At 45.3% G+C, this 13,161-nt stretch overlaps 1 protein-coding gene across 1 annotated transcript in view; it reads right to left on the bottom strand.

Moving 5' to 3' along the window:
• Positions 1-3,892: 3,892 nt before the first annotated feature.
• LOC130313382 (cGMP-inhibited 3',5'-cyclic phosphodiesterase 3A-like) overlaps positions 3,893-13,161 on the bottom strand; it is a gene marked incomplete at both ends in the record, with an annotated part of 57,970 nt that continues 48,701 nt past the window's right edge. The window contains one exon of the mRNA XM_056552642.1: positions 3,893-4,092. Coding sequence (XP_056408617.1) covers positions 3,893-4,092 — 200 coding nt within the window. The remainder of the gene's footprint in view (positions 4,093-13,161) is intronic.

Here is a 13,161-nt window from a genome sequence, read left to right as displayed (position 1 = left end):
GCCGGTCCTAGTGTGGTGCCCACTGTATAGTCTTAGAGGGGCAGTGCCGGTCCTAGTGTGGTGCCCACTGTATAGTCTTATAGCGGCAGTGCCGGTCCTAGTGTGGTGCCCATTGTATAGTTTTAGAGGGGCAGTGCCGGTCCTAGTGTGGTGCCCTCTGTATAGTCTTAGAGGGGCAGTGCCGGTCCTAGTGTGGTGCCCACTGAATAGTCTTATAGGGGCAGTGCCGGTCCTAGTGTGGTGCCCTCTGTATAGTCTTAGAGGGGCAGTGCCGTTCCTAGTGTGGTGCCCACTGTATAGTCTTAGAGGGGCAGTGCCGGTCCTAGTGTGGTGCCCTCTGTACAGTCTTAGAGGGGCAGTGCCGGTCCTAGTCTGGTGCCCACTGTACAGTCTTAGAGGGGCAGTGCCGGTCCTAGTGTGGTGCCCACTATATAGTCTTAGAGGGGCAGTGCCGGTCCTAGTGTGGTGCCCTCTGTATAGCCTTAGAGGGGCAGTGCCGTTCCTAGTGTGGTGCCCACTGTATAGTCTTAGAGGGGCAGTGCCGTTCCTAGTGTGGTGCCCACTGTATAGTCTTAGAGGGGCAGTGCCGGTCCTAATGTGGTGCCCACTGTATAGTCTTAGAGGGGCAGTGCCGGTCCTAGTGTGGTGCCCACTGTATAGTCTTAGAGGGGCAGTGCCGGTCCTAGTGTGGTGCCCACTATATAGTCTTAGAGGGGCAGTGCCGGTCCTAGTGTGGTGCCCACTGTATAGTCTTAGAGGGGCAGTGCCGGTCCTAGTGTGGTGCCCACTGTACAGTCTTAGAGGGGCAGTGCCGGTCCTAGTGTGGTGCCCTCTGTATAGTCTTAGAGGGGCAGTGCCGGTCCTAGTGTGGTGCCCACTGTGTAGACTTAGAGGGGCAGTGCCGGTCCTAGTGTGGTGCCCACTATATAGTCTTAGAGGGGCAGTGCCGGTCCTAGTGTGGTGCCCACTGTATAGTCTTAGAGGGGCAGTGCCGGTCCTAGTGTGGTGCCCTCTGTACAGTCTTAGAGGGGCAGTGCCGGTCCTAGTGTGGTGCCCACTGTACAGTCTTAGAGGGGCAGTGCCGGTCCTAGTGTGGTGTCCACTGTATAGTCTTAGAGGGGCAGTGCCGGTCCTAGTGTGGTGTCCACCGTATAGTCTTAGAGGGGCAGTGCCGGTCCTAGTGTGGTGCCCACTATATAGTCTTAGAGGGGCAGTGCCGGTCCTAGTGTGGTGCCCACTGTACAGTCTTAGAGGGGCAGTGCCGGTCCTAGTGTGGTGCCCTCTGTATAGTCTTAGAGGGGCAGTGCCGGTCCTAGTGTGGTGCCCACTGTACAGTCTTAGAGGGGCTGTGCCGGTCCTAGTGTGGTGCCCACTATATAGTCTTAGAGGGGCAGTGCCGGTCCTAGTGTGGTGCCCACTGTACAGTCTTAGAGGGGCAGTGCCGGTCCTAGTGTGGTGCCCACTGTACAGTCTTAGAGGGGCAGTACCGGTCCTAGTGTGGTGCCCACTGTATAGTCTTAGAGGGGCAGTGCCGTTCCTAGTGTGGTGCCCACTGTATAGTCTTAGAGGGGCAGTGCCGGTCCTAGTGTGGTGCCCACTGTATAGTCTTAGAGGGGCAGTGCCGGTCCTAGTGTGGTGCCCTCTGTATAGTCTTAGAGGGGCAGTGCCGGTCCTAGTGTGGTGCCCTCTGTATAGTCTTAGAGGGGCAGTGCCGGTCCTAGTGTGGTGCCCTCTGTACAGTCTTAGAGGGGCAGTGCCGGTTCTAGTGTGGTGCCCACTGTATAGTCTTAGAGGGGCAGTGCCGGTCCTAGTATGGTGCCCACTGTACAGTCTTAGAGGGGCAGTGCCGGTCCTAGTGTGGTGCCCTCTGTACAGTCTTAGAGGGGCAGTGCCGGTTTTAGTGTGGTGCCCACTGTACAGTCTTAGAGGGGCAGTGCCGGTCCTAGTGTGGTGCCCTCTGTATAGTCTTAGAGGGGCAGTGCCGGTCCTAGTGTGGTGTCCACCGTATAGTCTTAGAGGGGCAGTGCCGGTCCTAGTGTGGTGCCCACTGTATAGTCTTAGAGGGGCAGTGCCGGTCCTAGTGTGGTGCCCACTGTATAGTCTTAGAGGGGCAGTGCCGGTCCTAGTGTGGTGCCCACTGTATAGTCTTAGAGGGGCAGTGCCGGTCCTAGTGTGGTGCCCACTGTACACTCTTAGAGGGGCAGTGCCGGTCCTAGTGTGGTGCCCACTGTATAGTCTTAGAGGGGCAGTGCCGGTCCTAGTGTGGTGCCCTCTGTACAGTCTTAGAGGGGCAGTGCCGGTCCTAGTGTGGTGCCCACTGTATAGTCTTAGAGAGGCAGTGCCGGTCCTAGTGTGGTGCCCACTGTATAGTCTTAGAGGGGCAGTGCCGGTCCTAGTGTGGTGCCCACTGTATAGTCTTAGAGGGGCAGTGCCGGTCGTAGTGTGGTGCCCACTGTATAGTCTTAGAGGGGCAGTGCCGGTCCTAGTGTGGTGCCCACTGTATAGTCTTAGAGGGGCAGTGCCGGTCCTAGTGTGGTGCCCTCTGTATAGTCTTAGAGGGGCAGTGCCGGTCCTAGTGTGGTGCCCACTGTATAGTCTTAGAGGGGCAGTGCCGGTCCTAGTGTGGTGCCCACTGTATAGTCTTAGAGGGGCAGTGCCGGTCCTAGTGTGGTGCCCTCTGTATAGTCTTAGAGGGGCAGTGCCGGTCCTAGTGTGGTGCCCACTGTATAGTCTTAGAGGGGCAGTGCCGGTCCTAGTGTGGTGCCCACTGTACAGTCTTAGAGGGGCAGTGCCGGTCCTAGTGTGGTGCCCTCTGTACAGTCTTAGATGGGCAGTGCCGGTCCTAGTGTGGTGCCCACTGTACAGTCTTAGAGGGGCAGTGCCGGTCCTAGTGTGGTGCCCACTGTATAGTCTTAGAGGGGCAGTGCCGGTCGTAGTGTGGTGCCCACTGTATAGTCTTAGAGGGGCAGTGCCGGTCCTAGTGTGGTGCCCACTGTATAGTCTTAGAGGGGCAGTGCCGGTCCTAGTGTGGTGCCCTCTGTATAGTCTTAGAGGGGCAGTGCCGGTCCTAGTGTGGTGCCCACTGTATAGTCTTAGAGGGGCAGTGCCGGTCCTAGTGTGGTGCCCACTGTATAGTCTTAGAGGGGCAGTGCCGGTCCTAGTGTGGTGCCCTCTGTATAGTCTTAGAGGGGCAGTGCCGGTCCTAGTGTGGTGCCCACTGTATAGTCTTAGAGGGGCAGTGCCGGTCCTAGTGTGGTGCCCACTGTACAGTCTTAGAGGGGCAGTGCCGGTCCTAGTGTGGTGCCCTCTGTACAGTCTTAGATGGGCAGTGCCGGTCCTAGTGTGGTGCCCACTGTACAGTCTTAGAGGGGCAGTGCCGGTCCTAGTGTGGTGCCCACTGTATAGTCTTAGAGGGGCAGTGCCGGTCCTAGTGTGGTGCCCACTGTACAGTCTTAGAGGGGCAGTGCCGGTCCTAGTGTGGTGCCCACTGTACAGTCTTAGAGGGGCAGTGCCGGTCCTAGTGTGGTGCCCACTGTATAGTCTTAGAGGGGCAGTGCCGGTCCTAGTGTGGTGCCCACTGTACAGTCTTAGAGGGGCAGTGCCGGTCCTAATGTGGTGCCCTCTGTATAGTTTTAGAGGGGCAGTGCCGGTCCTAGTGTGGTGCCCACTGTACAGTCTTAGATGGGCAGTGCCGGTCCTAGTGTGGTGCCCACTGTATAGACTTAGAGGGGCAGTGCCGGTCCTAGTGTGGTGCCCACTGTACAGTCTTAGAGGGGCAGTGCCGGTCCTAGTGTGGTGCCCACTGTACAGTCTTAGAGGGGCTCTGTCCAATCCTCCCTGAGGGAATAAAGTATAACCCCGGATGAATCTCCTGACTCTCGTATGTTCTTACCTGAGGAGCGTTGGTCGCCACTAGGAAGGCGTTGGTTCTTCCCGGATGGTCGTAGTCGTGCATGGCAGCCGCAACGTACAGCGCCATCAGCTCCAGGGACGGTATATGGGCGGAGAGGCAGCCGTACGTCTCCTCCGAGGGGTTATAGGTCTTAGAGAAGACGTATCCCATGTGACCATGTGTGATCCCGCTGTCCGAGTCTAAGGGGAGGACAAGACACCTCACTGTATATAGAGAGCGCCCCATAATATAACACCTTACTGTATATAGAGAGCGCCCCATAATATAACACCTTACTGTATATAGAGAGCGCCCCCATAATATAACACCTCACTGTATATAGAGAGCACCCCATAATATAACACCTCACTGTATATAGAGAGCGCCCCATAATATAACACCTCACTGTATATAGAGCCCCCCATAATATAACACATTACTGTATATAGAGAGCACCCCATAATATAACACATTACTGTATATAGAGAGCGTCCCCATAATATAACACCTTACTGTATATAGAGAGCGTCCCCATAATATAACACCTTACTGTATATAGAGAGCCCCCCATAATATAACACCTCACTGTATATAGAGAGCACCCCATAATATAACACCTCACTGTATATAGAGAGCCCCCCATAATATAACACATTACTGTATATAGAGAGCGTCCCCATAATATAACACCTCACTGTATATAGAGAGCGCCCCATAATATAACACCTCACTGTATATAGAGAGAACCCCATAATATAACACCTCACTGTATATAGAGAGCACCCCATAATATAACACCTCACTGTATATAGAGAGCACCCCATAATATAACACCTCACTGTATATAGAGAGCACCCCATAAAATAACACCTCACTGTATATAGTGCCCCCATAATATAACCCCTCACTGTATATAGAGAGCACCCCCATAATATAACACCTCACTGTATATAATGCCCCCATAATATAACCCCTCACTGTATATAGAGAGCACCCCCATAATATAAAACCTCACTGTATATAGAGAGCACCCCCATAATATAACACCTCACTGTATATAGAGAGCACCCCCATAATATAACACCTCACTGTATATAGAGAGCACCCCATAATATAACACCTCACTGTATATAGAGAGAACCCCATAATATAACACCTCACTGTATATAGAGAGCACCCCATAATATAACACCTCACTGTATATAGAGAGCACCCCATAAAATAACACCTCACTGTATATAGAGAGCGCCCCATAATATAACACCTCACTGTATATAGTGCCCCCATAATATAACCCCTCACTGTATATAGAGAGCACCCCCATAATATAACACCTCACTGTATATAGTGCCCCCATAATATAACCCCTCACTGTATATAGAGAGCACCCCCATAATATAAAACCTCACTGTATATAGAGAGCACCCCCATAATATAACACCTCACTGTATATAGAGAGCACCCCATAATATAACCCCTCACTGTATATAGAGATCACCCCATAATATAACACCTCACTGTATATAGAGAGCGCCCCCATAATATAACACATTACTGTATATAGAGAGCGCCCCATAATATAACACCTCACTGTATATAGAGAGCTCCCCATAATATAACACCTCACTGTATATAGAGAGCACCCCATAATATAACACCTCACTTTATATAGAGAGCAGCCCATAATATAACACCTCACTGTATATAGAGAGCACCCCATAATATAACACCTCACTGAATATAGAGAGCACCCAATAATATAACACCTCACTGTATATAGAGAGCACCCCATAATATAACACCTCACTGTATATAGAGAGCACCCCCATAATATAACACCTCACTGTATATAGAGAGCACCCCCATAATATAACACCTCACTGTATTTAGAGAGCACCCCATAATATAACACCTCACTGTATATAGAGAGCACCCCCATAATATAACACCTTACTGTATATAGAGAGCACCCCATAATATAACACCTCACTGTATATAGAGAGCGCCCCCATAATATAACACATTACTGTATATAGAGAGCGCCCCATAATATAACACCTTACTGTATATAGAGAGCACCCCATAATATAACACCTCACTGTATATAGAGAGCACCCCCATAATATAACACCTTACTGTATATAGAGAGCGCCCCCATAATATAACACCTTACTGTATATAGGGAGCGCCCCCATAATATAACCCCTCACTGTATAAAGAGAGCACCCCATAATATAACCCCTCACTGTATATAGAGAGCGCCCCATAATATAACACCTCACTGTATATAGAGAGCACCCCCATAATATAACACCTCACTGTATATAGAGAGCACCCCATAATATAACACCTCACTGTATATAGAGAGCACCCCATAATATAACACCTCACTGTATATAGAGAGCACCCCATAATATAACCCTTCACTGTATATAGAGAGCACCCCCATAATATAACCCCTCACTGTATATAGAGAGCACCCTCATAATATAACCCCTCACTGTATATAGAGAGCACCCCCATAATATAACCCCTCACTGTATAAAGAGAGCACCCCATAATATAACCCCTCACTGTATATAGAGAGCGCCCCATAATATAACACCTCACTGTATATAGAGAGCACCCCATAATATAACACCTCACTGTATATAGAGAGCACCCCATAATATAACACCTCATTGTATATAGAGAGCACCCCATAATATAACACCTCACTGTATATAGAGAGCACCCCATAATATAACACCTCACTGTATATAGAGAGCAACACATAATATAACACCTCACTGTGTATAGAGAGCACCCCATAATATAACACATTACTGTATATAGAGAGCGCCTCCATAATATAACACCTCACTGTATATAGAGAGCACCCCATAATATAACACCTCACTGTGTATAGAGAGCACCCCATAATATAACACATTACTGTATATAGAGAGCGCCTCCATAATATAACACCTCACTGTATATAGAGAGCACCCCATAATATAACACCTCACTGTATATAGAGAGCGCCCCCATAATATAACACCTCACTGTATATAGAGAGCACCCCATAATATAACCCCTCACTGTATATAGAGAGCACCCCCATAATATAACCCCTCACTGTATATAGAGAGCACCCCATAATATAACCCCTCACTGTATATAGAGAGCACCCCCATAATATAACACCTCACTGTATATAGAGAGCACCCCATAATATAACACCTCACTGTGTATAGAGAGCACCCCATAATATAACACCTCACTGTATATAGAGAGCACCCCATAATATAACCCCTCACTGTATATAGAGAGCACCCCTATAATATAACACCTCACTGTATATAGAGAGCGCCCCATAATATAACACCTCACTGTATATAGAGAGCACCCCATAATATAACACCTCACTGTATATAGAGAGCACCCCATAATATAACACCTCACTGTATATAGAGAGCACCCCATAATATAACACCTCACTGTATATAGAGAGCACCCCCATAATATAACACCTCACTGTATATAGAGAGCGCCCCATAATATAACCCCTCACTGTATATAGAGAGCACCCCCATAATATAACACCTCACTGTATATAGAGAGCACCCCCATAATATAACCCCTCACTGTATATAGAGAGCACCCCCATAATATAACACCTCACTGTATATAGAGAGCGCCCCATAATATAACCCCTCACTGTATATAGAGAGCGCCCAATAATAAAAACCCTCACTGTATATAGAGAGCGCCCCATAATATAACACCTTACTGTATATAGAGAGCGCCCCATAATATAACCCCTCACTGTATATAGAGAGCACCCCCATAATATAACACCTCACTGTATATAGAGAGCGCCCCATAATATAACCCCTCACTGTATATAGAGAGCACCCCATAATATAACACCTCACTGTATATAGAGAGCGCCGCCATAATATAACACCTTACTGTATATAGAGAGCGCCCCCATAATATAACACCTCACTGTATATAGAGAGCGCCCCATAATATAACACCTCACTGTATATAGAGAGCGCCCCATAATATAACCCCTCACTGTATATAGAGAGCGCCCCATAATATAACACCTTACTGTATATAGAGAGCACCCCATAATATAACACCTCACTGTATATAGAGAGCACCCCATAATATAACACCTCACTGTATATAGAGAGCGCCGCCATAATATAACACCTTACTGTATATAGAGAGCGCCCCCATAATATAACACCTCACTGTATATAGAGAGCGCCCCCATAATATAACACCTCACTGTATATAGAGAGCGCCCCATAATATAACACCTCACTGTATATAGAGAGCACCCCATAATATAACACCTCACTGTATATAGAGAGCACCCCATAATATAACACCTCACTGTATATAGAGAGCACCCCATAATATAACACCTCACTGTATATAGAGAGCACCCCCATAATATAACATCTTACTGTATATAGAGAGCACCCCCATAATATAACACCTCACTGTATATAGAGAGCACCCCCATAATATAACACCTCACTGTATATAGAGAGCACCCCCATAATATAACACCTCACTGTATATAGAGAGCACCCCCATAATATAACACATTACTGTATATAGAGAGCACCCCCATAATATAACACATTACTGTATATAGAGAGCACCCCATAATATAACACCTCACTGTATATAGAGAGCGCCCCATAATATAACACCTCACTGTATATAGAGAGCACCCCATAATATAACACATTACTGTATATAGAGAGCACCCCCATAATATAACACCTTACTGTATATAGAGAGCACCCCATAATATAACCCCTCACTGTATATAGAGAGCACCCCATAATATAACACCTCACTGTATATAGAGAGCACCCCCATAATATAACACATTACTGTATATAGAGAGCACCCCCATAATATAACACATTACTGTATATAGAGAGCACCCCATAATATAACCCCTCACTGTATATAGAGAGCACCCCATAATATAACACCTCACTGTATATAGAGAGCACCCCCATAATATAACACCTTACTGTATATAGAGAGCGCCCCATAATATAACACCTTACTGTATATAGAGAGCGCCCCATAATATAACACCTCACTGTGTAAAGAGAGCACCCCATAATATAACACATTACTGTATATAGAGAGCGCCCCATAATATAACACCTCACTGTATATAGAGAGCACCCCATAATAAAACACCTCACTGTATATAGAGAGCACCCCATAATATAACACCTCACTGTATATAGAGAGCACCCCCATAATATAACACCTCACTGTATATAGAGAGCACCCCCATAATATAATACATTACTGTATATAGAGAGCACCCCCATAATATAACACCTCACTGTATATAGAGAGCACCCCCATAATATAACACCTCACTGTTTATAGAGAGCGCCCCATAATATAACACCTCACTGTATATAGAGAGCACCCCATAATATAACACCTCACTGTATATAGAGAGCACCCCCATAATATAACACATTACTGTATATAGAGAGCGCCCCATAATATAACACATTACTGTATATAGAGAGCACCCCATAATATAACACCTCACTGTATATAGAGAGCGCCCCATAATATAACACCTCACTGTATATAGAGTGCACCCCCATAATATAACCCCTCACTGTATATAGAGAGCACCCCATAATATAACACCTCACTTTATATAGAGAGCACCCCATAATATAACCCCTCACTGTATATAGAGAGCACCCCATAATATAACACCTCACTGTATATAGAGAGCGCCCCCAAAATATAACCCCTCACTGTATATAGAGAGCGCCCCCATAATATAACACCTTACTGTATATAGAGAGCACCCCATAATATAACACCTCACTGTATATAGAGAGCGCCCCCATAATATAACCCCTCACTGTATATAGAGAGCGCCCCCATAATATAACACCTCACTGTATATAGAGAGCACCCCATAATATAACACCTCACTGTATATAGAGAGCACCCCCATAATATAACACCTCACTGTATATAGAGAGCACCCCATAATATACCACCTCACTGTATATAGAGAGCGCCCCATAATATAACACATTACTGTATATAGAGAGCACCCCATAATATAACACCTCACTGTATATAGAGAGCACCCCATAATATAACACCTCACTGTATATAGAGAGAACCCCATAATATAACACCTCACTGTATATAGAGAGCGCCCCATAATATAACACCTCACTGTATATAGAGAGCACCCCATAATATAACACCTTACTGTATATAGAGAGCGCCCCCATAATATAACACCTTACTGTATATAGAGAGCACCCCATAATATAACACCTCACTGTGTATAGAGAGCACCCCCATAATATAACACCTCACTGTATATAGAGAGCACCCCCATAATATAACACATTACTGTATATAGAGAGCACCCCATAATATAACACCTCCCTGTATATAGAGAGCGCCCCATAATATAACCCCTCACTGTATATAGAGATCACCCCATAATATAACACCTCACTGTATATAGAGAGCGCCCCATAATATAACACCTCACTGTATATAGAAAGCGCCCCCATAATATAACACCTCACTGTATATAGAGAGCACCCCATAATATAACCCCTCACTGTATATAGAGAGCAAACCATAATATAACACCTCACTGTATATAGAGAGCACCCCATAATATAACACCTCACTGTGTATAGAGAGCGCCCCATAATATAACCCCTCACTGTATATAGTGCCCCCATAATATAACACCTCACTGTATATAGAGAGCACCCCATAATATAACACCTCACTGTATATAGAGAGCACCCCATAATATAACACCTCACTGTATATAGAGAGCACCCCATAATATAACACCTCACTGTATATAGAGAGCGCCCCATAATATAACCCCTCACTGTATATAGAGAGCACCCCATAATATAACACCTCACTGTATATAGAGAGCACCCCATAATATTACACCTCACTGTATATAGAGAGCACCCCATAATATAACACCTTACTGTATATAGAGAGCACCCCCATAATATAACCCCTCACTGTATATAGAGAGCACCCCATAATATAACACCTCACTGTATATAGAGAGCGCCCCATAATATAACACCTCACTGTATATAGAGAGCACCCCATAATATAACACCTCACTGTATATAGAGAGCACCCCATAATATAACACATTACTGTATATAGAGAGCGCCCCCATAATATAACACATTACTGTATATAGAGAGCGCCCCATAATATAACACCTCACTGTATATAGAGAGCGCCCCATAATATAACACCTCACTGTATATAGAGAGCACCCCATAATATAACACCTCACTGTATATAGAGAGCACCCCATAATATAACACATTACTGTATATAGAGAGCACCCCCATAATATAACACATTACTGTATATAGAGAGCACCCCCATAATATAACACATTACTGTATATAGAGAGCACCCCATAATATAACACCTCACTGTATATAGAGAGCGCCCCATAATATAACACCTCACTGTATATAGAGAGCACCCCCATAATATAACACATTACTGTATATAGAGAGCGCCCCATAATATAACACCTCACTGTATATAGAGAGCGCCCCCATAATATAACACTTTACTGTATATAGAGAGCACCCCATAATATAACACCTCACTGTATATAGAGAGCACCCCCATAATATAACACCTCACTGTATATAGAGAGCACCCCCATAATATAACACCTCACTGTATATAGAGAGCACCCCCATAATATAACCCCTCACTGTATATAGAGAGCACCCCATAATATAACACCTTACTGTATATAGAGAGCGCCCCCATAATATAACACCTCACTGTATATAGAGAGCACCCCATAATATAACACCTCACAGTATATAGAGAGCACCCCCATAATATAACCCCTCACTGTATATAGAGAGCACCCCATAATATAACACCTCACTGTATATAGAGAGCACCCCCATAATATAACACCTCACTGTATATAGAGAGCGCCCCATAATATAACACCTCACTGTATATAGAGAGCGCCGCCATAATATAACACATTACTGTATATAGAGAGCACCCCCATAATATAACCCCTCACTGTATATAGAGAGCGCCCCATAATATAACACCTCACTGTATATAGAGAGCACCCCCATAATATAACCCCTCACTGTATATAGAGAGCACCCCATAATATAACCCCTCACTGTATATAGAGAGCACCCCCATAATATAACCCCTCACTGTATATAGAGAGCACCCCATAATATAACACCTCACTGTATATAGAGAGCACCCCATAATATAACACCTCCCTGTATATAGAGAGCACCCCATAATATAACACCTTACTGTATATAGAGAGCACCCCCATAATATAACACCTCAATGTATATAGAGAGCACCCCATAATATAACACCTCACTGTATATAGAGAGCACCCCATAATATAACACCTCACTGTATATAGAGAGCACCCCACAATATAACACCTCACTGTATATAGAGAGCACCCCCATAATATAACACATTACTGTATATAGAGAGCGCCCCATAATATAACACCTCACTGTATATAGAGAGCACCCCATAATATAAGACCTCACTGTATATAGAGTGCACCCCCATAATATAACACCTCACTGTATATAGAGAGCACCCCATAATATAACCCCTCACTGTATATAGAGTGCACCCCCATAATATAAGACCTCACTGTATATAGAGTGCACCCCCATAATATAACCCCTCACTGTATATAGAGAGCACCCCATAATATAACCCCTCACTGTATATAGAGAGCACCCCATAATATAACACATTACTGTATATAGAGAGCGCCCCATAATATAACACCTCCCTGTATATAGAGAGCACCCCCATAATATAACACATTACTGTATATAGAGAGCACCCCATAATATAACCCCTCACTGTATATAGAGAGCACCCCATAATATAACCCCTCACTGTATATAGAGAGCACCCCATAATATAACCCCTCACTGTATATAGTAAGCACCCCATAATATAACCCCTCACTGTATATAGAGAGCACCCCATAATATAACCCCTCACTGTATATAGAGAGCGCCCCCATAATATAACACCTCACTGTATATAGAGAGCGCCGCCATAATATAACACCTCACTGTATATAGAGAGCACCCCATAATATAACACCTTACTGTATATAGAGAGCACCCCATAATATAACACCTCACTGTATATAG

This window comes from Hyla sarda, unplaced genomic scaffold, assembly GCF_029499605.1.
Source record: "Hyla sarda isolate aHylSar1 unplaced genomic scaffold, aHylSar1.hap1 scaffold_1757, whole genome shotgun sequence".
Classification (NCBI taxonomy): Eukaryota; Metazoa; Chordata; class Amphibia; order Anura; family Hylidae; genus Hyla; species Hyla sarda.
Note: the sequence above shows the minus strand (reverse complement) of the source record. Positions and strands in the feature narration are given on the sequence as shown.